Raw genomic sequence first — 26,714 nt, 5'->3', positions numbered from 1 at the left:
CAAGCGAAAAGGACCATGATACAGAATGGTCAGTGACATCAGAAATGTGATAAAGACTTGTCTTGACTTGTCTGGAGGATACAAAATCAAAGATCTGAGCTTCCCACTTTCACTGATTTCCTCTTTCAGAAGACTATAAAAGAACCCAAAAGCTAATGGGGGTTGGAGAGAAAGATGAGGAGCCTTTCTGTCAAAAACTACAGTATTTCAATTTACATGGCATATTATTCAAATAAAAAACACTTAGATAATAACAGGCCTTTTCTGAAACAAATCTAGGATTTATCATTATAGTTGTCATTAACACTTCCATGATGAAGGCAGGGCTGGCAGTCAAAACTGCACACTATAAAGAGTTAGGTGGAAGCTAATAAAGACACCTGACACACAGTAAATTCTTCATTAGACTTAAGAGAATGTCTTCCCAATACCACTGGTTCATTAGCTTGGCATTTAACATCCTCGTCAAGGTGAGCTGCTAGACACTTGCACTAGTTGAAATCATGGCGGTAGCACTACAAGCTTCTGCAACATTCAGGTAAGCCACAAAGGCCAAGAAGTCATTTGTTCCCACTTCAGGAAAACCCTTGAAGGGCATATGAAAGCAGAGCAGCTTTATCTGCCCCTTCTTTAAAACAAAAACATGAGGTGGTGAGGGGGGAGTACAAACTGCCCTGAAGTACAGTTATTTAACATGGTTACATGCTGCTTTGGGAACTGGTTCATCTGAGTACTGGCAATAGCTTGGTCAGCTGTTAGGTTTGGTGCTTTTGCTCACCTAAAACAAATATGTGCAACATATTGGGAAAATACACGAAGTAACCGTATTTCCCATTTTCCTGACACATTTCCTCAGCAGCTACAGTGCTGTTTTTAGCAGGTGAGAAGACAGCATGAAGTAGTCAGAACATGTCTAGTTTCCCAGGGGCAGTTAATTGAAAATATGAGCTATTTCATGTCATTAGCAGTTGTAATGCCTTGGAAGATATTCAGAAGTGGCCTGTTCAATACAGGTTGCTTTATACAACAGACTAATCACCTGCCTCACATTGCATGCATCAGTTTTGCAAAGAAAAGTAGTGGTTTAGGTAATGCCAAAACCATGACTTGAGAATATCTGTATTAGAACAAGGTTAGAAAAGATGAATTAGCAAGTCCCAGGCAAAGCTTTTCACAGCATCTATGTTCCATTTTGTAAGAAGGAATGTAAAGAGACTTGTTCACAAGATAAAACTTGTAATACAGGGATATGAAAGACAGGGTTAAGTGAGGTAGTGTAGAAGGAACCCAGCTGCAGGAGAACAGAAATTTTCTCTCTGAAGAAGCAAGATAAATTAGGGTTGTACAACACTGAGTTGCCATGGCTAGGCTACTTGGGATACTCATACTAGTTAATTTGAAATTAGGTATAATTTTAGGTATTAAATTAACTTTTATACCTACACACTAGGTGAAAAACTGCAATATAAATCCATTTTACTTTTGTATTAAAAGCTCCAAATACATTCTTTTGAGAACAGAGAAAATCGTCCTTATTTCTGCAGAATGTAATAGTTTGTTCACACTATCCACTGAGATAAAAACTATAGTTTAGGATGAAACTTGTGCTCAAAGAAACTTCCAAGGTTTGGTTTCTCAGACGTTGAGACAATGAATTAAGGCTACAGTCAATGCTTTTTTTAAAAAGTGCTCACTACCTACAAGTAGGTAGATCAAAGCCCTTAAAAACCTTGAGAAATAATCAACAAGGTCAGTATCTTAATTCACCAATATTAATGACAGCCTAAGGAAACAAGTTCTGTAATGATCACATTTGAGGTATTTGTAATGTTAAACTGAGCACAAGAGACAAAAATTAACTCCATGGAGTGTCTGAAAAGTGTTACTCAACTGTGCTGATAAGGACTCAAAAATTCTACATAATGATTTTCCATACTCCGTTAATTGCAGAAAACATGTCCTTGTTTTCAGGATGTTCAAGTGACTTAAATAATGTGCACATTATATTAAAAAAATTGAACAGCTAAATAAAAACATGCACAGGCTGACAAGCGAGAAAAGCAATTATGACAGTCACAAGCCTAGCAAAAAATCTGCAATATTACATATCTGCTAGACTGTGCAGAAGTGTTATTTGTCAGATCTCTCCACTTCCATATAAACTAGTGTCTAATACCAAATCTAGAATTTAAAAAAAGAAAGTGTTTCTCAAAAGCATTCTACCAATCATTCTGCTTTTAACACATCATGTCCAAGTGGTAGACTTGACTGGCAGATACTCCGATGTTTACCAGAAACTTTTCTCAATGGAACTCACAGAAGTGTTTCATCATTTATTATCAGCTGCCTGAGTGGGATAACAAAATGTGTCTCATGTCCAGAACTCCTGATGTCAAACAGTTGGATAGCACTACCAGGTTCAGGTGACTGCTGTACATTTTAGGGTGGGCTTTGTAGGTTTCAGTGCAATAACACTGGCAAGTATTATATTATACCTAAAAGCCTTCCAACATCAGGGATTCCTGGGCACCAGAGATTTTGGACATTTGTCTACTTGATAACAAAATCATTCTAGAATTACATTTTAAAAAATGTCTCTGGCTTAATACAGTGCACTTATCATAGCAGTGAGTCAATAATTTGGAGATTTGCCAGGAGCAAGACAGGACATGGCTGGGTTGAATGCTGCTCTTGGTAGGAGGCTGAGTAGCAAGGTGCTCTCTAGCATGAAAGGAGTTCAGTCACCAGGAAAATTTGACATAGTTCTCAAATGTTTTTTTGAAATAAGGAACCATCACTAGCATTTACTCAGCAAAATGCTGCTCATGTTACACATGCCACTTTTAAACTTTGCATATTACCTTCCAGGTATCCAGAATTGCATTTCAGCCAAGTGATATACTGTGTTCAAAGTCAAGAAATGCCCCCAGAAAAGTGCTGGCACTGCTTGCTTAAACAAGAGAACTTGTTAACTGCCACTTACAGCAAGGACTTGGCAGATACATGTTGGACTATCCCTAAAATGTACTCTTAATGTACACAAAGAATAATGAGTTCAAACAGACATCCCAGTCACTAAGAATACAAGACAGGCCTAGAAATTTTGTGGTCTCAAACAACATTTGACTGTCTTTTCCCTTCTTGCTTTTTCTTGAGAGAACAAGTAATAAGTATACAGCTGAAAGGTAGGGAAATATTTATGCAATCTTCATATCTGATATAAAGGACAAGCAAAGAAATTTAGAAGTTCAGTGATATTTAGTAGAAACTCCAAATGCTACTGAAAATAGCAGTCAAATTACAGTAAGTACAGTAGGTAAAATTACAGTAAGTAAAAACATTTTGCTAAACAGTTCACAAAACATTCAAGTATCTCAACTTGAACTGGATAGAACTTGAAGAGGACTAGATAATAAAGTGAGAGGACTGTGCAGGTATTGCACATGAAGCTAGAAATGAATACAGCTGTTGATATGTAAGTACATATGTTGGGAATACAGAACATACTTTGTTAAGAAAAGAGAAATAAAGGAAGAAAGAAGCTTTACAGCTACTGAGTAATGCTGTAGCCTGCAAAAATAGAGACAGTTGAATCACAATCATTCCAGGAAACAATTAAAAGGGTTTCCTTGGATAGGTATCTCATACTATCTGGGTCAGATTTACCCTCAGTAAGGCTGATCATGACAATTATAGATCCATTAAGCCAACTCAGAAGCAAATTTTCAAAATTCGAAAGGAAGTAGGAAGGCAATATGAAAGTGGCACTGCAGTATGGGTTTGATTACAAGAACACTGTTTTAACATGATGACTCCCACAAATAATCCAGGAGAAATTTTAACAGGCAAATAATTTTGTGCAGACACAGAACAGAGTAAAATCAGGACTGGAAAAGTTTAGGCTTTTTGCTTTGCTATGGCATGTAGGTCCTACAGCATAGGGATGACAGTCATGCTAGAACACCCTTAATAAAAAAAACTAATTTTCTAGACAAAAGAACATTTAACACAGTATCAAATGTAAACAATTTTAGTTGCAGGAATCATATATGAATTCCTGGTTTATTAAAGCATTTTAAGAGATAACTAAATGTGAAATTCCTCTTGGTTATATAAAAAGGACAGAGCATTGATACAAAATGTGTAGAACTGAATATAGACCAGTTTCTGTGACGGAGCTTACTTCACATCTCATTAATACAGCAGTGTAGTAATGAAATATCCTGATAAGGTAAGCCAGTAGACATGTTGGATACATAACCAGATCATAGTAACAGAAAACTAAAGCAGGATAACTCAGAAGTAGAATAATAGTAACAGGATGAGAAGAGAAACATCTTGTACTAATAAATCCTAAAATGCTCACAAGCCAAATTGGCATGATAACTGAAACTGTAAAGTGTATTGGGAACTACCATTATTGTTGCATATGGTGTACAGAGAATTTGTGTGGTATATTATGTACTATTCAGGTTTTACATTCAAGAAATAAATTCCTACTGGTAGAGGTACAGCAAACAAATACCAGGGAAATGGACAGCCTTGGTATTTTCCCCATTATTGTTAACATCCCACTTCTGGAACATATGTGAGTGCTGGAGAAAGACTGGCACAAGTGAGGTGCTGCACCCTGGCTGTATACATGGAAGTCTGGAAGGAGGAGGAAAGAAGACTTGTGGTTACAGCCATGAGGAGGCATCCTTGGCTCCTGCTCTGCTGAGCTTATCCCACTCTGGTGTTGACAGCCAGGAAGTACTACTTTGCTTTCTTTTTATCTGCCTTCTGCAGATCTGTGTAAAGTAACATCAGATAATCCTGGTCTAACTTATGATCCAACCTTTAATGTCTAAGTATGCTGGCTTGAGGAACCAAGCCAAATAGAAGCTGAAATGGACTGTGAATGAAATATGCAGCCAAAAAGAAGAAACAGCCCAAGAATAACTGCATATAAAGTGACCATTAGTTGTCAGATGAATGTTGTTGCAAAATTCCCTTAAAGCAGTAATAGAATCAGAAAACCAGATATAATCAACACAAGCTCATGTTTTTGCATGCTAGAAAAACCTGAAGTATGGTTTAATGCACACATTTTCTACTGGGGAAGCAAATTCTCCCAGTACATAACACTAGCAGGAAGTGTGGCATATCGAGCCCAATAAGCTCTTCAGAGAAGAATGACGGGATCCACCCAAAGACTGAGAAGATTACTAGATGACAGAAGGACCTGCCCAATCATTAGCAAATAGCTTAAAGAATTAACTTGCTGTAGATAAACTATATAAATCAAAGTAGCTTCACATACTGTGAGCTTCTCTCCCCTCCCCAACTCTGACCACGAAACCCCTAAAATTTCAGAAATATTTCATTTTCTTATAGAAGTAAAATGATTACAAATTACAAACTGTAGAGTAGGAAATGCCTAGGAAAAAGGAAAAGCGTGGGAGACAGAGATGAAAATTCTACGCTGAGTTTCTTATGTAGCTACCATTTGAAATGGACAAACTGAAATTCTCTAATAACACGCTATTCATAGAATCAATCATAAAGTCATTAAGGTTGGAGAAGTCCTCTAAGATCATCAAGTCCAACTATTAATCTAACACTGCTAAACCATGTCCCCCAAGCACCACATCCACATATTTTTTTAACAGTTCCAGGAGATTCCACCACTTCCTGGGCAGTCTATTCCAATACCTGACCACCCTTTAGTGAAGTAACTAATATTCAATCTAAACCTTCCTGGCACTTTTATTGTTTATTATTTTAATTATTATACATTATTGTAAATTAATGTAAATTATTTTACTTCTTGTTTATTACTATTCTTATTTATTACTCCCCTTTCATCAGGCCATTTTATTTTGTCCTCCCACTTGTTACCTGCAAGAAAAGACTGATCCTCACCTGGCTAAGACCTCCTTTCAGGCAGTTATAGAGAGCAATAAGCTCAGCCCTGAGCCTCCTTTTCTCCAGGCTAAACACCCCCAGCTCCCTCAGCTGCTCCTCACAGGACTTGTGCTCCAGACCCTTCACCAGCTTCATTGCCCTTCTCTGGACTCGCTCCAGCACCTCAATGTCCTTCTTGTACTGAGGGGCCCAAAACTGAACAGAGATTTGAGATGTGGCCTCACCAGTGAAGTCACATTAGTTAAGGATGATTAGAAAAACACAGTCTGTGAACTGATGTGCAAATATTCTCTATAACTATTAAGCTTGCTTCATCAAAGTCATCATTCCAAAATCCAGAAAGTAGAATTTTGCCCATTATTTCCCAGCTGGATTTTTACAACCATAAACCACAAAGCATCAGGTGACCAAGACTATACAGAGAAACTAAATAATGATAATTTGTGTCACATAATCACTTCTTTTTTTAATAAGTAAAACATATAAGGGTCCTTTAAATGAGAGACTGGAACTCCATTACATGCAAATTAATGTATATAGGAACATACAGCATACAACAGAAAAACCTGGGATGCTGACCTTGGTATTTCATCTTCTTCCCATTCAATGAAAGATACGTTGCTTGAATTTTCTGGCAAATGAGTTCTATGATGTTTACTTACACCTGATGTGTCACCTAGGGAAAAAGTATAATGAGAAATTAATTAATGTGGCAATATTTTTTACAAATATCATTATAAAACTGCATTTATTATTTAATATTACCAGTCCACCTGCTCCTAAAGAAGAAATAGCACTGCGTGATATCATCTTCACCCATTAACTATGCTATCATATAAATGATCTAATTTTATTTCTAATACATAGACACACTGACATAGGAAAGAAAAATATCCTTCCAACACACTGACATTATTTGAACTACATTTGTTGCATTCTAGTAATATCTTAGCCTAAATTCAATCTTTTCCTATTTGCGAAAATTCCAAAAGAAATCATACAGTCTGATGTAAACTTCAGAATTTTCTGGGTCCACAGTTCAAATCCCAATGGAAATTAGGAGCCAAAGAAAACACTAAATTCACACTTTTTCTTATTTGTGAGCTGGAAGGGAATATACAAGACATTCCAGGTACAATGGTAGTAGCATTAAGTGAAAACCTGCAATGAAGGCAGACATTGTCTGACCTAGAAATAAAGAAAACACTGTAAGTTTGCTCAGAGATCTCCACGTAAGGAAATGTGCTCCAAAATCATTCCGGTAAAGTCCCCTCTGAAGAATTCCTACCTTCCTTAAGGTCTCCACCTGAACCCTCAGTCTCCAGAGAAAGAAAAGACAATATACACAGGATATGGCATGAGAAAGAAAAAGGCCCAGGAATGGAGTTGGAGGGAGGTAGACTGGGAGAAGAGTTTGAAAATTACTCAGTCTCCCACTTCTACCTGAAAGACCAGCTTGAACCTTGAATTTTCTCAGCTATGGTGGTGTCACGCACTAGCAGTTTTCTGGTATTAAATTTACTTTTCAGCCATAGCAAACACTCCTGCATTTGTTTAAGTTACACCAATTTACTCAGTTGTCAGAGGTCTTCAGTAATTAAATATTTATTAGAACATGTATTTTTATTCTGAAAATTTCATAATAGTCTTGCCAATATGAATTCCACTACTTGGAATATTAGGTTTAGGAATATGTCATGCAGCAAAAAGCCCTAACTTACTACAGAAGCAACTGGCAGGCACCATGCCAAAAGTACCTTAGAAGCTACAAACACAAGCTACAAGCAGTAGCCTCCTTTGGTCTGGAACAATTCCATATGTTCCAGACCAAGCTTACTACACTCAGACTAGGTTCCTGCAAACCCTGCCCCTACATCAGACTCTTAAGTGTACTGACATGGCGCAAAGATGTGGCATTGAAGTGGGATGAAGACACTCCTGTGCTTATGCAGAGCCAGCTCATGTTTCAGCCACACCTGCGCTGTTATGGTCTATGCACTTTGATGCCTAAGCAGGTGATTCTGGAAAGACAACACAAAATATTTGATCCCATTTGCACAGATCCAGCTCAAACCTAGCACACCTTACTGCTCAAAATTGATGACTTGTCCTGGGCAGCTAGTCCAGGAAGAAACACAGCCATGTTTTTACTGTGTGGCACATCAGCTAATTCTCCATATTAAAATGTAACCTGACTATGCATGGAAACAACTTTTACTATTTTTCATCTGCAACTTGATTATTTCAAGTTGATGAAATGGGACTGAATAGTTGTATATTTTAAAGGAAAATACATCTGACAACAACTTTGCAAGATTATAGACCAACTGGTAAAATATATACTATTATCTTTAAAAATTATATGCATTTCAAATACCAGTTTCAGTGGATTATTCCCTTTCTTATTCCCAATCATTGCTGTTTTAATATATTTCTAAAAATTGAGACTCAAAGTCCTGTATTAGTTTGTTTCTTCAGTAAAATTAATCATAGAGATAGGAATTTAAGGATGCTCAATATTCCCCTTCTCTTGATATAAAGATCTTTAAATACAGTAACAATGACACATCAAGGTCTTTCAGAGGCATATTACAGAAGCAGATTCAGCTACTGAAAATAAAAGTTTTGCAACAGTTACAGTGGTATGTGGTGCATGAATGAATAGGCAGCCTTCTTCAGGGCCCATAAAGACAAGGACTTGAGGAAATGAACTGCTGCACCTTCTGGATACAAGCTGATGAAGGCAGACTATTCCTGCTACAAGAAATCTGCATGCTGACTTCTCTCAGCCTTCAAAAACACCAACTTATCTCAGTGAGAAAAATACCACTATGAACAGGCTCCTGAGGCTGCTTGCTTACACTGACAAACATATTAATTGCCAGACTCATTTTTGTATCATCATCTGCAAGGGAAGTAAGGTAAGGTAAGTAAGTGCACATCTTTTGGTAAAGGCCGTTATTGCTGTCTAAGAAACAATGTTTGGCCTGGCCCGTGTGACACAGCTGTACCTGACTGAATGGAACTCCCACAACACAGAGGCTGAGGAAGAGGCAGGTAAAGTGTGTCAGGTGTAAGCAGAGGCTGTGCTTCTGCACCACTCCAACAGCCTGAGCTCAGAGAGGTTTGCTGTACAAGGACAGGCTCTTGACAGCAGTGCCTCTGAAAGGCTGCACCAGGGACAAACCATTTGTCGCTCGGCTGCTGTGCCAGGAGCAATAGACAGTGATCCTGTGCTTGGGGACTCCAACAGACTGAGCTCAGGCTACTGATGCATGTGTGATGTGGAGCCATGCAAAGCAGAATGAATCTTCCTAGGAGCTCTGCAGCCAGCATCTGATCAAACCAGACAAGGTAGTGTCATTTTTCTCCTTTTATTTTATTGGATTCTTCCCCTATAAGAATAGTTGAAGTCCACTGGTCTCAGCCCATGCTCCTCTCCCATCCCTTTGTTCCCATTCAAGACTTAGGTCTCTCATCCTTAAATAAAGGATGAAGGAGAACAGCTTATGTTTTTCATCTATCATCTGAAAGAGGGGGGAAAAAGAGCTACAGAAAAAGAATGGAAGCAACTATTTGATACAAATCACACATGTTTCCAGAAGGCTGATTTGAATATTTGGAAGACTAAAGGTATCTGACTATATTTCCTCAGGACTGAAATTCCTGAAGATGCTCTGTCCATGGCAGAGCTTTTGCCTTCCTACAGTTCTGATGCCAGCAAAAAGTGCGGGTATGAAAAGAGTATTTTCTTTCAAACAAGAATTAGTTATAAAACTCCATGGGCTAACCTATTGCCATCTGAATATACATGCATAAGAATAAGGAGGAAATTCAACACGATTATTGCTCCATGTTTTTACAGAAAGATATTTCACTGTTGCTTTCAACTTTTACTTCAGCTGTAGAAACAATTATGATCTAAGCAAACAATACTTATTTTACTAAACGCTACGTACCAAAGGCATACTTTTCCTACTGTAATCTCTCCTTTATAATGAAGAATTTAGAAGAATTAGGGATGTTTTCACCAACTTAATTTTTATGTCAGTGGTACATCTGAAATGCCACATTAATTTCTTAAAATGCTTCCTTTGCTCACACACTAATAATTCAAATTTTACCTTAGAGCAAATTACTTCAGCACAAACTCAAGCATTTTAATTAAGAACACTGATTGTCTTCAGAGAAAAATAATTAGTCATAATTTTGTAAAGACACTACTGCAACAAAAAAAAAAGAATTTGAATTGATGTAAGAATCAAAACCATAAAAAATAAAGCAATAATATTATTATGCTATCTTTCATGTCAATTCTTCAACTAAACATCAACAATTTTTCATCTTCTAGAAAAGAGGTGTGGTCATCTTGTGAAATGGTCACAGCTGCACTGCTGACAGAAAACATATTTCTTGATACACAGCATCTCATTTCAGGAAGCAGGCTCTTCCTCAATCCCCACACAGAGGCATAAAAAGCAAAAAAAGCTACATATGGACTTTGTTTTGACACAGAAAACAAAACTTCAGGGAAACAACACGATACTCATTCAGCCAAAATAAAGCAAAAGCTTGACAGCTAGTGACGTCTTGTTCAAAATGGTAGTTTTAGGCCTTCAAAACAATTATTTGGTCTTAAGAAATAAACACCTTACCTTTTCTCCTTGCTTTTCTGAATTTGACAGCAGCCAGGTTTATTAAATTCATTCCATATAAATTGTAGTCTATAAAGAGTTGGAGGAGGTAGGGAATATGGGCTTCATGAGGCTGGTAAGACTTGTTCATTATGGCTCCACCTTGCAGAAGCTCACAAACTCTAGAAGACAAATTAGGACATAAATAAAATATTATTTCAGTACAACAAATATACAAATACAATACAAATATTTATATTTTACTTTATCAAAATATAGAATACTTAAGACATTTTAAATTTTGCCTTAGCTGTATTTTTAACTTAAGAACTGTGTTTTCACAATAACAGATGAACAAAAATGATCTCTGCTAATAATGATACAATATTTGTGTGTTAGTTCCAAAGGAGACTTGAATCCTTCAGCTAAAAAAACACCAAACTCTTCAAAAAAAAAGTCCTACAATATTCTATTCCTGCAAATGAATCAAAAACCACTATAGGCCATGGATATCTTTCAACAGAACAACTGTGGCAGCTGTATGCCTACTCACCAGTAATAAGTTTGAAAGTCTCTCTAGTTCTTGTTGACATATATATGATACATAAAATGTCCTTCATGGTTTTCAAGCTACATACTGTATACTCAGATGCAGCATTTTTAAAACTCTGCAGAAGGACAAATTCTCTCTTTGAAACAGCTACACATTAAAAAATAATTGCAAGTATTTGGATAACTATAAACTGGTACAATAAGTTTATCTCAAATTAACAGTATACAACTATACAACAAAGAAAAACACCAAGCATTTCTAAATGCAAAAAAACTGGGATTAAAAATAAAGTTTTATACTGAAAAAGGAAAGGAATAATTTAAGTGAAGTGTCACTCCTTATTTGGATAGGAGTAATTCAAACATAAGAAGCTTCGAATTTTGAAACAACTGTCCTTTGATCCATTAATACAGAAATTTTAAACCATGAAAAACTTCACTTGCCCAGAAGAAAAATCAGACAATCCTGTCTTATGCTCATGTATGGGACATTTTAAAAAAAAGTTACAGTATGTAATAGCACACACTCAAGAGATTTCAGTTTATGCTTGGGAAATAATTCCTCCTTATTTATTTCTGAATTTACTGCAGCTACTTTGACAGTAAGATTGAAATCAACAGTACTTTCATACAACAGAACATAACTCTATTGAGAAATAGAGAACCTGTCTAATAACAAAAGCTATTCAGTTTTCCAAGTAAATCATAAATTTAGAATTTTTATTGGAATTAAAACCTACCTAAATTTATTTCATAACAGACAAAATGAAGCTATATGAAAGAAAACAGCTACATTTTTTTTTTAAGAATTACAGGAAAAGTAAGTTGATGCAAATTTGTTTAGGCGTTCACAAATTACAGGAAACATAAAACAACTAAAGGCAAGTATGTTTTGGTACTGCTTTTCTAACATTCTACTGCTTTAAAAGATTATTGGTGTTTAAAATTGGTAAATTTTGAAGTGTTTTGAAAACCATGAGACAATAATTTTGGAGATTTTGTTAAGTTACTGGTGAATCTTCTTTCAAACCTGACTTTTTAATTCAAGATATAAGGAAATCAGACAGAACTTCACACTTCCACATCCTTACCTTTTTACCATTGCAGGATTGTAAAGATAAATCTTCATAAATTGTCTCTCCTTTTCATGGTAACCATAAAAAGGCCTGAAGAGAAAGAAATAAAAGCAAGAAGCTAGCTAGTTATGCTGTGGCATTTATTCAATGACATTTTACTATAAGGAGTATTAATTAAGCATGTCTACCTACCCTAATGTATTTCATTTAGGTCTTCCGCATTAGCCTCTTATGCAAACAAACAAAACACCTGAAACACTCTTATGCTGCTTTGAGGCAATGAGCAGCTGACTTTCAGTAACGACTGTTCTGAAATTCTAAGGCAAGAGAGGTGAAAAAGAGGCAGGTTCTCCTAATTTCTACCTGTTCTTTTCTCACTTATTCAAATAAAGATTGTCATCAACAGTTTACTCTGTCCAGCTTTCACTATTGAGATGAACAGCTATACTACAATTTATATAGTTCTCACACAAAGAACAATACCAAGAAATTTGGTAAGTGACCTTCTTTGTTACTGTAAAAAACATAAGAAAGTTTTGATTGAAAATAAAAACAAGTTATTGCAGCCACTTTACTCACAATATCTAGAAGCCACCAAAACTGGCTGGGAACAGAAATATTATCTTCCTGCACTTAAACAATTGGAAAGAATGTATTTCAGAAATGCATGAAAAAAAGCAAACAAAACATAGTGTTGCACAACACTGAAAATTAGCATTTACTTTGTTTTGAAGATGAAAAACTGAATGCATGTATCTTGATTACCTGCGTTTTTCCAGGATATTTTCCTATTACTCATTATGATTTGACTTATTTTTCCACCCTTGGTTATGCAAGTTAAAAATTAATTAAAAGAATCCTTAAAATGCTAACATTCAATATAGAAAGCTGCACAAATAAAACACAATGGTCATCTTGACAGATTAGTAAATATATGTTTAAGAGCCTCCACTTCCTAGCCTGTGCTGCTGTAAGAATCAGACAGATAACATGACTTGACAGTCTCCATGGGGGCAATTTTACATGAATCAAAAAAAAAGAGAATACCTAGAATCAGGCTCCTACAAGACATGCCTGGTCTGAGGGAACACAGAATATTCCAGAGGTAGAAAATGCTGCATGGAAAGTACTGCTCTAACAACAGAGACAGAAAAAGCTAAGAACAGATTTTGCAGAATTATAGACACTAGGATACAATTTAGCAAAGAATGGTTGTGTCAAGGAGGTTTTTTGGGAAAACCTGTTAACTATGTTACGGTCAAAGCAAGCGAGAAGAGTCATTTAGAAGTTGTACAGCCCTGTATGAAGACATACATAGGTGGGGAATGAAAAAGAATTAGCACTGTAATCACCCAAGACCAAAGTGCTTCTATGTAGTTACAACTGCAAAAAATTATTCAAAACAAACAACCAAAACTCCTGACAGGTCATACTTACATTCCAGATACTAATGATACTTTGAAAACATGTTGCACAGTAGAAGATGGATTGCCTAAAGCCACATTGAGTGCTCTGTCAATGCTGAACGCCACTTGACGAAGGTAGCATTCTGGATGCTGTCCAAAACCATCGTAAGGTACATAGAGGTAAGGAAAGATACCATGTAAGTGGAGACAAGTCTTCTGACCTAAAAATAAAAGGTAAATATTTAGTTTCTAATGACTACCTTTTCTTCTTCTAAGTAGGTGCCACATTTTTTCATATTACTTTCAGGTTCTTCAGACAGGATAAATTTATGACGCAAGTGCAGGTGTGTTTCAAACAAAAGGTACTAATGCAGAGCAGCTCTCACACTTGATTCATTGACAAAACCAATACAGAACAGATGTGGTTACATGACATAGATATGATTACTCCTGTGTAAAAACAGAATTCACTACTAATTATTTTCTTTATAGAAATAACACAACATCTCTCTAAGAATAACTTTTCATACTGAATAAATGTTGGATGCTTAATAGTTTCTCAGCCTTTGTGTAAAGTTTTCAGTATCAATCACACAATCTCTCAGAAATTAAAAAGAACATCCAGAGCACCTATGAGGCCATTCAGTATTCTAGTTATTAAGGCATATGTTGGGATGTGGAAAAAAAAACAGGTAACTTTCAACTTTTAAAATCTGTAATCCCTCAGATATTTCTACTGTATGTGCAAATCTCTAGACTTCTTACAACACGCTTACTTCTCAGCATTAGCTTCCGTGAGTCTGCAGCAAGAGCAGAGTGAAAGGACACACCATGAAACCTTTGTGCTAGACCAGTCTGAGCTTCTCATGCACACAAGGCAGCACAGTAATATGGACTGGGACCTCCCAAACCCACCACATTTTTGGAGGGACTAGTCTCAACTACAGGGCATGATATCTGTTCTTTTCTCACCACAGTGCAACAAGGTATGCATTTGCTGGCATCCAGTCGCCACAGTCCCAAAACCATTCATGACTTCTCAGTGGCCAATGGAAAACTTCCACAGAAAAACAGGGTAAGCATGTGCTGCTGATTAACAACCACCACCACAGTGACAGGCAGTACATATCCCTTTGCATTTTGTTTGGATGAACCCCCTGCATGAGGACAGCAAAACTGGCTGCGCTTTCATCACCCAAGAGATGAATGCTACAAAAACGGAACACAACTTTACTGGTCCACAAGACCAATGAAAAGACTTCCAAAACTCCACTCCTTCAAACTGAGGTTATTTCTCAGCTGGTGGAGCTTGCCTGAAGTATTTACACTCAAGCATACCCCAGTGGCCACCCAGGGAAGACAGCTTATGTCCATTAAAGCGCAGCAGTAACAATACCTTCAGACTGAGGACTGCCTGCAAATCTTTTACACCTGTAAAAAGCATGCCCAAAAATCCCACTAACAGCATTTTTTTGCCTCTTTTTTTAAACTGGGGTCAGATGTATTGTGCTTCAATTATGTTTAGAAGTAAAGTAATTGCTCAAAAAAATGGTGCTACAAGTCCATTTTCCATTTTTTCAGTGTTGAAATACAATCTATATATGCATTCTTAATGTTGAAGTCATCATCTATGGATTCTGCCCAAGTCTTTAAGATATTTCAGGAGAACAAAATTATTATTTATGTACCAAGTTTTTCGAACAATATTTCATTAAGAGAATGGGTAAACTAAAGAAACTAAGAACTACGGGTTTGAGGGGTTTTTAAAAGGCAAAAATAAAGGACAGTAAAAGCTTTATATGGCAGGAAACTTCTTCACTCCCTAAGGTGGAAAAAGTCATGTATTAGTAGCATGTGAACTTAAGAGGACTGATTTGTGCAGTGGTAGCAAACCATTTATTTTCTATGGTGACCAAGTCACCAACAAATTTGAGTGTATACTGATGGCTGTACTTAGGATCAATTTTGAATAAGGGAGTCCCCCATCCAAATATAATTATCAGAAAATTAATAGTTCTTTAAAGTTCTACAGTTTCTCTATTCAAGTTTGGTTGGTCGGTTTTGGGAAGGATTTGAGTTTGGGTTTTTTTTATTATTTTTGTTGCTAAATTGGAAAGGGTGGGTGGTGGTTGTTGTTTTTCTAAAATGTATCCCAGGATCATGTTCAGGGGGAAATTTAAATTAGTTCATGAAGTAATTTGCTTGAATGCTCACTGCAGCTTAAAAAAAACAAGTGAACAAACCAACTCAACCCAAGCTAAATTTGAAACTGGAATACAGACTGAATTTCTGTATATACAAATATACACGTCTATTCCCCCATGAATTTTATAAATTCAGGTGTTTGCTCCCTAGAACCTGACAGTCAGAATCAGTTCTGCACTATACTTTTTATCTGCACTATTAGCTATGGACTCCTTTCAAAAGCATGAAAATTTTTAATTTTTTAGAAAATACCTTAGCTTTAATAGCTGTCCAACTATTCTGAGTTATAGTTAATTTATTATCCTTTCATTTTTTATGTCATAATTTATGACAAAATTGCAAAGCACCAGAATAAACAGAACAGTGACACAATCTAAACTTACTGTACTTCAATTCAGGTTCCTTTCAAGTTAAGCAGCTATTTAACAGTTCTTGCTGAACTGAAAATGTAATTTTATTGTTGAATAAAAAAGAGAACATGTACAAAGAAAGTTTCATTCTATTTCCTTCTGTTCCCTTTCCCTGTACTCTCCTTTATGTGCAAAAAACCCCATAAAAAGCACTGTGGCTTTTGATTGAGTGGAATCAAATTACCACTTAACTCCAGGGAAATCTTATAGAACAGACATTCTGAGCTGCTTTTCATTTTTGAATCTGCCAAGAAAGCAAACAAGTTGCTGCTGAGCTAAGACTCTTATTAGGCTAACAGCTGTTAAGTTACATGGGTTTACACAGCTACTCACTTTGATCCTTGATAGTGTTGATTTATTTATTGTGATATTTGGTTACACTGCTATTTTTACTTAAAACCGATGTTATTACAAGTCTGATCCTGCTAACTGTTAAGAACAGTCATGTATTTCCATCATTTAGGTAAAATCATCAAAGTGCACCAAATATCATGCTATTGAGTTTGAAGCCCAGACCCCAGTAATAGCAACCATGGTTTGCACTAACCCATTAAAAATTCTAGTGGATTCTTTCCAATAGAGCCACAAGGAGAAAAAATATCTACCCACTGAGGATTTCAGGCTACACAGACATACCAATTTACACGAATTAAAAACTTGGCTTGGGAAAAGGTTAATGAGTTTAATGGTTTAAATATGTTAATCTTATGTTCCTGTTTCTTTTTGGAGATACAGAGAAACAAGTTTGTACCACTAGAACAGCACTGACTGCTACAGCGCCCACTTACAGTGACCAGATGATGTTATTTTAATATCTATTCATTAGTTTCTTCACATCTGTAGAATCAGTGGAAGTGGTGCTCAGCTGCAGATTCTGCATATGACGACTCTCCACAGAATTTCTGGATACAAAATTGGCCACTGATGGGACAGGCAACTGAAATGTTTTCATTCTGTGGCCTCTTAATGGACCTGAAAGAATGAGGTCTGCACTGGCTGAATAATCTGCAGATCAAGCACCCCAAAATGACTCAAGGAGACTGCTAATTAAAGTAAAGTAAAGTAAAGCTGAGGCTTAATCATGAGTCTTTGTAAGTCACTGAATAAAGTGGTAAATGAAAGAACAGAAAAATTGTTGCTGCAACATAGAAAAATGCAGTACACACAGCCTTAAGATATTATGAGATACTCAACTAGCAAATTGACCATTTTCTCTGAAAAGAAGACACTGCCAACTAAACATCACTATAGATGAATAGCCATAATAATAATTAATCAATACTTCAAAAATAATACGAATGCAGTATTTTCATACAGTATAGAAAGAAAGCTCACCTGCAAAAATACATCTAAAAGCAAGTGGCATAAATGTTACTGAAGTATTAAAATAAAGCATTTTGTGTACTTGACCCATGAAAGAGATATTAAGAAAGTCAATTTGGTATTTTTTCTGGAAGATGGTTGCCATCTTACTATTAGGAAGATGGTTCTCATAAATTACTATTAGGAGCATATACCAAGCATAATCCTTCAGTTACTCTATAGTTTTTGCTATTACAAGAAAAATCTGTAGCAACCCTAAGATAGAAAACTTCAATATTATCAGAAGAGAACTGAAACCAGAATGATAATACAATGCAAAGATACAGGAACTGATGTCTTCTGACCACCAGAATGCTCAGCCGTGCAGAATGTTCTGGTAGGGATAAAACTGAGATGTAGTCTACACAGAATGGCTGAAGCTGGAAGGGACCTCTGAAAGTCATCTTCTCCAGCCCCTTGCCCAAACTTAAGAACCTAATTTCACAGTACAACAAGTTAGAGAATGTGAGAATTATTATTCAAGCGTCCTCAGAGAAGTGTTTTTTCATAATTTGTAAACATTGACTTTGATTTAAACTTCTAAAAACTTTCTTCCACCAAGATCAAATTGGACAAATTTCTGTACAAAATAAAAATGTGAACATTATTAATAAGGGAACTTATTTAATTGTCCAATTCAGGAATAAAGTTTGCAAACAAGACAGAAAAGGAGGACATGAATGTCTATGTATATATTCCAAGAGAAAATAGAATCTGTTCCAGATGGAATTCCACACATACATGACTACCTGCTGGTTCATATTCCATCAAGGGGAGAGCTTCTGTAGATACTGTCTCCATTTATTTCCTCTAGAAGACTTACAATCTCATGGGAGAACTGTCTGAACAAAGCATGTAGATGATCACAGAAGGCAATCAGGCTGGCCAAGAATGATTTACCTTGAGTGAAACCATTCTGACTACTCTAATTTCCAATAATGAATGAGAACATGTTCTACAGTTGTGATACAGTTCAACTAACTTTTCATAAATGATACTCAAAGCTGTGTAGCTCCTATCCTGTAATTCTTAATTTAGGAACTGACAACAGAACCCTCATAAACTGAACTCAATGCTGGAAACATTTTGATTAGATGTTTTCTTTAGTATTTAGAAAACAAAAACTAAATCTAAATCTAGATAAATATGACTTCAGAGAACGGTTCAACGCTGGTCTACATGCAGTCATATTTTGCATATTTCTGTTACAGAATAAGCTGATCCCATTATAAGAAGCTAAGCAAAGCCCTGGGGAACAGTGGTGTGGGAGTAATATAGAGACTACAGCAGCATTCAGAAGCATGGCAAAACCCTGAGGTTTTAGGAAATTTGGGCTGGGAATTAATAAAGAGATGGAAGACAAATGGCTTTTCATACACTTGCAATCTATTAGAAGTACTTTAAGTACAGTTTTGTAAAGTGGAAGGACTAACTAGGCATGGACAAGTATTAGAAGAAGAATGCACACGAACACGTCAAGCGTCACTACAGGATGCAGAAAAAAAAATCACACAATCATAAGGGATTTCTTTCCTTTAACAGTAAAGCAAAATAATTAGAAATCAAAAGACATGACACTACCATCTTACTGGTAAGTAAGGTAATGCTTTGAATGAAGACAAATTCCTTTCCTAACAAAACTTGGGAAGATCTTTCCCCCTTAAGACTGGTGCTAAGTCATTCAGAAATGTAAGAGTTCGTGCTTTTAATCTCAAAGAGTTCTTCAGCAGTATATTACATTAATGTAACTTCTTCAATGATTAAATAAAACTTTCAATCTTCTCCCAGAGTCAGCTGAAACAAGTCAGCTTTTTCACAGCTACCGAGAAGAAAGGGAGAACTACACACATTGCAGTCCTGGATACTACAGAATACTCAATGTCAGAGAAACGAGAATAATGAAACTAGGCCTGCAGCAGCAAGATATCCTCAAAACGTAATCAAGAACAGAGTGCAAAGACCTTATTTCACATACATTAGATATTTGTGCCAACACTTTCAGTTTTTCCCTAGGGTGTGAGAAAACACTTATTTCAGTAACACCGATAAAAGAGACCAAAAAAATTTTTTTTCTTACATTTGTTGAAATCCAAATGGAGTGTTTGGTTATTTTTAATTATTTAGCCAGTAACTATTCCTTGCAACATGTCATACCACTAACTCTTCTGAAAACAAAAAAAACCCCCAAAAAACCCAAGTAAACCAAAAAACAAACAAACAAACAAAAAAAACCAAGAAAAAAACCCCAAAACAAAACACACAAACAAACAAACAAACCCCACCACTAGGAAGATGAGGCCTTTGACTCACTGCAATTAGATTGTTCCTCAGCCTTATTGCAGGGATCCTTAGTGAAGGAGAAGAGCTGGGTTTTTTGTCTGTAATTTAAAATTAGAAACCTCTGTATAACTAGGTGCACATTGGTGCGATACCCTGAGCTATAGTGGGAAACAAAGATCAAAGAAAAGCAGATCTCTGGGCAGTATGGAGATATGAGCAAGAAGCCCACAAGCTTCCTTGAATTTGGTATCTTCCAAATTCAGGCCAAACTCCTCTTAGGTTAAGGTAACATCAAGTAAAATTATATCCGAAACACTGATTTTTACTGACATCTCCAAGTGACATCCATGCAATTCATTTGCTCACTGACAGCTTTTACATCGAGCATAAGTTGTCTTAATCATTTGAAATATTAGGCCTGAGACCACATGGTTTACCAACTCCTCTCTTCTCCATCTAGCAAGCAATGCAATAGTCACACAAAACTGAAGACCATTAGATACTTTGAACCATGAAATATCTAAAGAAAAAATAACCTTTGAGACCTCTCAGGCTAGAATTTACATTGGGAATTACTGCTGATGGAAAGTATCAATGGTAAGTTCCAAAAGCAAGGCTGCTATCTTTGTCTTACTGAGAATTTTTAACGTATATTTTTTAGTCCAATATGTAAGAGAGGCACTGTTTTTTTTACAGATAAACCATGAGCAAACCCCAAGGAGAAGCACAAAAGTTGAATCAGTTTATTTAATACATCAACTCAACAAAGATATTCTGATTATCTCCATAAAACTACCTCCTCCTGACTGGAATTGATTAGGATGGATCTTTTTTGAATTCCTGCTGAGACATCAGAAAACAATCTCAGAAGTACCACTGATACTCCTAGCACTTTATAGGATGCAAAGGTACATCATCAGAAAGGAACATCTATTCCCTACTGTTATCAACAGCAAAAATAACTGAAATATAACTCAAAAATTTTATTGTTGTGCAGTCCAACTAAAACCAGGAAAGTCCAGAGTTGGATAAGATAATTTCAAAGTATCTCCAGAAATAATGGAGACCAAAGAAGGTAAGCATCTCAAAAAGCAAAGATAAGCTATGTACAAACCATTCTTTAAGCTGATGACTGTGTGTTACCAGAAACAGTCATAGTATTTCCTTCTTTTCTTAAGACACACAAGGTGAGGTCAAGTACTCGCTTAGTAAGGACCCATCTATAAAAGGAACTCCATACAAAATATTATTCTTGCTTCCTCTATTGACAGATTACTTATGCAAGCAGCTGGACAATATCAGGAACTATTTCTAGAATGAGTGTCAAAAATCACTATGAAGCCAGCTAAAATGAGCTAAAACATACAAAGGAGGCAAACGCAGCTGGCCCCAGCTACGGATTCTAGCTATCATATCGAGCTCTTGGCACTCACAGGCTGGCAGCCCAGTTCAAGCTGCTATTCTGGTAAGAAACACAACCACATGAAAGCAACACAGGCAGACTATGTTAGACCACACTAACCAAAGCATAGCTGAACAGAAAAGAGTATATTTACTAGTCCCAGGTAAACTCATGAGGTGTACTTCACCACATCCTGTAAAATATGAAAAAAAAAGTCAGTAGTAAAAAGGGGGAGCAGAGTAATCACACAGCTTTTGGTTTCCACTTCCCTACACAACCATTCATTAAAGACTGACACTGCCACACAAGTCTATCTTACTGGTTTTTCTTGGTGCAAGTAACACAAGTCACATGTAAATGGAGAATGGTGCACAGATAGATATTTGAAGAAAAAGTTTTTGTGGTAACTGAACTTTCACTTCTACGGGAGGTTCATCTGCCTATTTAAATACTGTGATGTGTGTGCACTGCTCCAGCCACAACTCATCTCTTTGTCCTGTGCTACAAAACCAACTGAAACATTTTTGTTCAACAGGTATTTTTCTGTCTGCTGCAGAGCTAGTTAGAGAAAAAGCACCATAAATTATTGCCAAAAATTATTTGTTACTCTAAACTGCAGGCAAAAAACCCTCTGGCCAAGGTTAACAGTGTTTTCATCAGTACAATCTTTCATAGACACTCTTCAGAAATGTTGACTATAAATTCCTGGACAACACCAAGCTTGTGTGATCTCCCCAAAATTACACACTGTAGAGTATACAAACTCTCATGAGTCACATCAGTTTATGGTAACAACTAGAAGACATCATATTTTGTTTGTTTTCTCTTTCTGTATTCTTCAAACAGCACTAAGTAATTCTATAAATATTTCCTTAAATTTTTGGTTTTGTATTTGCATTAAGATCTCTCACTTGCAGGTAACTGTCATTTCAGCCCACTCTTTGAGCTGATGAAAGCTAGACAATGTGCTCCACAAATACAAGCACTGCTCTTAGGCTACCCATAAGCAAATTTGCAACACTTGGTACTCCTTATCACACATTTTATTTCAATAAAGAAATTCTTAACATCTTTGTTATGTTTTAGGCTTTTTTTTTGACAAGCAGCAACTTACTAGGAAGTACTTCCTTACTACAGACACCCTCCAAATTTCTGTGTAACCTTTGAAATGACTACACAGTGTGTGACAGTGATAGTAAGGGACAGAATCTCATAACCCAGGAAATAAACTGTGTTCTTTAGTATCTTACTAACTCTGTGTTGCAGGTTTATGTGGCAAGTGGTTGACAGAAGAGAGGTTGCTGTGGGAAGAGGCCAGAGGCCCTGTGCAGGACACAGCCAGACCCAACAGACACACTGCAGAGCACAGCTGAGTCCTTCAGCCAAGCTGGGGACACACATGGGAGAACATGTTTAAGAAAGGGAACAGCAGAGTCAAGAGGAAAGTGGAGGAGGAACATCTCCATGGAACAGCAGATATTCCCTGCAGTCCATGGAGGATGCCACAGTGGAGCACAAGGATATTCCTGAAGGAACTGAAGCCCATGGAGAGCCCACATAAGAGCAAAGACATAATGAGGAAGAAGGCAGAGAGACACCATTATGTACTGGCTGCATCCCCCCTGCCATTCTCCATGTGGGCTTGCATGACAAGGGTAGGGTATGTGAGAAATAGAGCTGAGCCTGGGGGTAGGGGAGGAAAGGTGTGCTGTTTTGCATTTGTTTCTCACTACTTGAATCAATTTTAGTTGGCAATAAATCAGCTATTTTTTCCCAAACAGAGTTTGTTTTGCCTGCAATGGTAATTGGTAAGCAACTTCCCTGTTGTTATTTCAACCTGCTGTTTTACTGTTTCTGTTTTTCCTATATTACTCCTTTGCATTACCAGACTGTGGGTGGTGGGTTGCACAAGCATGCAGATGGATGGAAATTTTGCTGTTGGCCAAATCTGGCTCAGCACATACCACTTGACAGAAATGATTCTCTGGATGTCAACCTCTAAAACATACTATGTCAGACAGTAAAGGTAACAAAGTAAAGCAAGTCATAGCATTAGCAGACTCCTATCTTCTACCTTGTGATCTCTAACCACACCAGAAAACTTCAAAGGGTGTTACAGCTGCAAATCTCTACTTTAAGCCTTTACTCAGAACAGAAGTTTCAGTCTACCTGATTTAACTTGATAAAAACAATATACAGCCTCAATAGCCAAAGTAACAAAACCTTTCAGTGCAACATTAATATATTTAACCACAAACGACTAAAACGAAGTAGTCCTATTACCATAGCTCACATTAAGTGATGTAATGGCATAAATATTGTCCGTTTGTTGTGTTAATACATAATTAAACAATGTGGGAGACAGTGTTATCCTTTACAACAAACCTACTTAAAAACATATTAGTGAAAGATATGCCTGTTCATGAGTCTTCCAAAAAAGGTTGTGCATGAAGGTGCAGAACATTCAAGACATTTCCATGTCAGGGAGAAACTACAGCAAGCAAGCAGAAAGACAAAATGCTCTGGATCCATTCAAGCTTTTAAAGTTGAGATTCCACATACCTCAAATCCTTATTATAGTTTTTCCTAAAGATTCTCATGACAGGATCTTTCAAACAGCTACACAAAGGAAACAATTTTCATCTGGTAACAGCAGCACTAAGTGTGCCATGAACCCATCCTCAGCCAAACTCAATTCTACAACACAGTTACAGAGGGAGCAGTTCCATACGTGACTCAGAGAAACCGTATTCTTGAAAACTGGTGGTCTGAATCAGGATTTATCTAACAGAATTGTAAATCCTGAGCAATTCTAGAGTTTGTATCACACACATACACAAAAATGTTACCACCCCCTTTTCGTTCATATAATTTTTAAACTTTGCTCCAATTTAGCAGTTGTTCAATAATTATAACTATCATCAACAGATACTCAGGATTAACTTGAGAGGTACTGTGCAAGTGCAAATACAACACTTTTAAACCGTGGAAACAGCAGGAGCATTAGAAAAAATCAGATTACAGCATTTTTCAGTATTTTTAAAAATTATTTTCCTTCACATTAAAGAGCACAATATATGGAAATCACACTACAGTAATGTGTTACTTTATTTTGCCTGTCAATATATTAGATAGCCTCTTTGCTTTACAAAAGACATGGCAGGGTAAGAGTCTTATAGAAGAAAAAAAAGTCCTTGAAACCAAAAGTAAATGAAACTAGCTCTTTTTTGACTTTTCCAAGGTATTTTAAAAGAATCTACATTTTAGCTTTTTGCCTTCTACTGCAAATACAGTCCTCAGGTGTCTGCCACACCCTCAGCTGTGGGTACTAACAAGCAGGGTCTTTACTGACTCCAGGTGAACAAAGACCTTAACATCCACTAAAGCATGACTGAGTCTATAGATGCTAAAGGCAAGCACAGCATTTGTCATTCTTTAAATGTGCTGTTTTTATACTGTCTCCTTTCATGTTTTACAAAATATGTACATGACTGCTCTTTCATTAATGCAGCCCATGCTACTATTTTATTCTACACATTTTGCAATACTATTAAGTATCGTAATTCCTATTTTAGGGTTTTTTTTTCAACATACCACTTTTCTTCCTCACCCTGATTAAGGCACCCATCCCCCTCTTTTCATCTTCTGGAAAGTCTAGTGTCTTTTGGCAGCACTGGAAGGTTTTCATGGCTATTTGCCTGCTCTAGGCCTTTGTCTCTGCAAAGAACGCCCAGACTTTGTAGTACCCTTATCTTAGGCTTGTCACCATCACTGAGAACCCACACACTGTTCTACTTCTTCACATTATTAGAACTATGAAATCTTTTTCTGTTTCAGTGCTACAGCAAAAAAATTTAAACATCTGAGCACTCTACAGAAAGTATGTAACCAAAGACTGCTTGCCTTGTACAGATCGTTTCATGTGGTTGTCTTGTATATACTCAGCAACCCCCAGAGTGGCTGGAAAGACTGTGTAGACTGGATGCCTCACTTGCCAAGGCAATGTATTTATAGCAGTATCTGTATTCTTTAAAAAATGTTTTGAAGTGTTACTGAGAAGTATCTGTTGCAGATGTAGTGTCACCAGTCCAAATACTCCTATTTTACAAGGTAATCTCACTGGCTATTGTATTTTAAATTGCTGAAATGCTGTGCACAGCACAACTAACTAGTGACTACCTTTCTGCACTAAAAACAAAGGATTTCCCTCAAAAAATCAGCCAGCAACCTAGTTTCACATTTTAAGCTAATGTCAAAATGTGCTGAAGGATTACATAATCTCTCCATTGCTCTGTTAAGATCTGAATTGTCTTTTACCACCCTTTCTCCCTTTCCCCAAATCTATGATAGCAGTAATACACAGGCAGTGTCACAGAATCACAGTATTAGGCTGGAAAAGGCCTCCTACATCAACTCCAACCTATGACCAAACATCACCATGTCAACTAAACCGTTGCACTGAGTGCCACATCCAGTCTTTCCTTAAACACCTCCAGGGACAGTGACTCCTCCACCACCCTAGGCAGCCCATTGCAATGCCTAACCACCCTGCTTCTGTGAAGAAATTTCCTCCTAATGTCCAAACTAAACCTTTCCTCCTAATGTCCAACCACCCCACTTCTGTGAAGAAATTTCCTCCTAATGTCCAACCTAGACCTCCCGTGGTACAGCCTTAAGACTATATCCTTTGTGACTGAGATAATACACAAGTTTTTCAATAAAAATAAAAATAATGCTTGAGCAATAATGGGATTGTTTTATCTAATAGCATTAATAAAGTGTGCATCAATAGCAAAATAACTGCATTAAAACACAAAGATTCCCCGTCCCTAGGTCCTCACTAGCTCTATGGCCAGTATCTGGTGAACAGAGAAAACAACAAAAAAACAGATAAAATCCCCTAAGAAACACCACCACAACATAACCCAACCAAAACAAAAATACACTCTTCATGAAGAGGGGGTGCAACAAGATAAACAGAGATTAAAAACAAAATGCAGAGTGGGAGGCATTGGTGTTGGAGGAGAACAGGGCCAATCTACTGACAGAAATCTTAGTAAGTGACAGAACAAAGTGCTGTTAGTTATGCCCTTGACTCCTCACATATATTATTAAAGTGTATTTGTACAACTGATAGTGACTCTCTCACAAAATCTTAGCTACACACCATACAGAGTAAAGACCTGAAATCTGCAAGTCAGAACAACATGCTGAATGATTTACTTGCATAATGCATATCTCATTTGTCATAGCAGATAGCAGTTAGAAATTTATGCCAAAGAAGCAGACACCAACGCATACAGAAAGGTTCATCATTGAGGCAGATGAGTATCACTGTAGTAAACAGAGAGCATTCCCACCTCTCCCTCGGAATTTTACTGTGATGCTGAGTAGGTCATATGTTAAAAAGGCAGAGGGAGCCTTTATTACATCGAGACAGGTAAAATGGTTTAGAAAATGGCAAAGTAGTTCTATGCTTA

At 36.8% G+C, this 26,714-nt stretch overlaps 1 protein-coding gene across 1 annotated transcript in view; it reads right to left on the bottom strand.

Annotated features, from left to right (window-relative positions):
• Window positions 1-26,714, bottom strand: part of REV3L (REV3 like, DNA directed polymerase zeta catalytic subunit) — a 115,060-nt gene that overhangs the window by 58,077 nt on the left and 30,269 nt on the right. The window contains exons 2-5 of the mRNA XM_053938560.1: window positions 13,607-13,796; window positions 12,185-12,259; window positions 10,563-10,723; window positions 6,487-6,583 (exon numbers count right to left, since the gene is read on the bottom strand). Coding sequence (XP_053794535.1) covers window positions 6,487-6,583; window positions 10,563-10,723; window positions 12,185-12,259; window positions 13,607-13,796 — 523 coding nt within the window. The remainder of the gene's footprint in view (window positions 1-6,486; window positions 6,584-10,562; window positions 10,724-12,184; window positions 12,260-13,606; window positions 13,797-26,714) is intronic.

This window comes from Vidua chalybeata, chromosome 3, assembly GCF_026979565.1.
Source record: "Vidua chalybeata isolate OUT-0048 chromosome 3, bVidCha1 merged haplotype, whole genome shotgun sequence".
NCBI lineage: Eukaryota > Metazoa > Chordata > Aves > Passeriformes > Viduidae > Vidua > Vidua chalybeata.
This window is presented reverse-complemented; position numbering and strand designations above follow the sequence as displayed.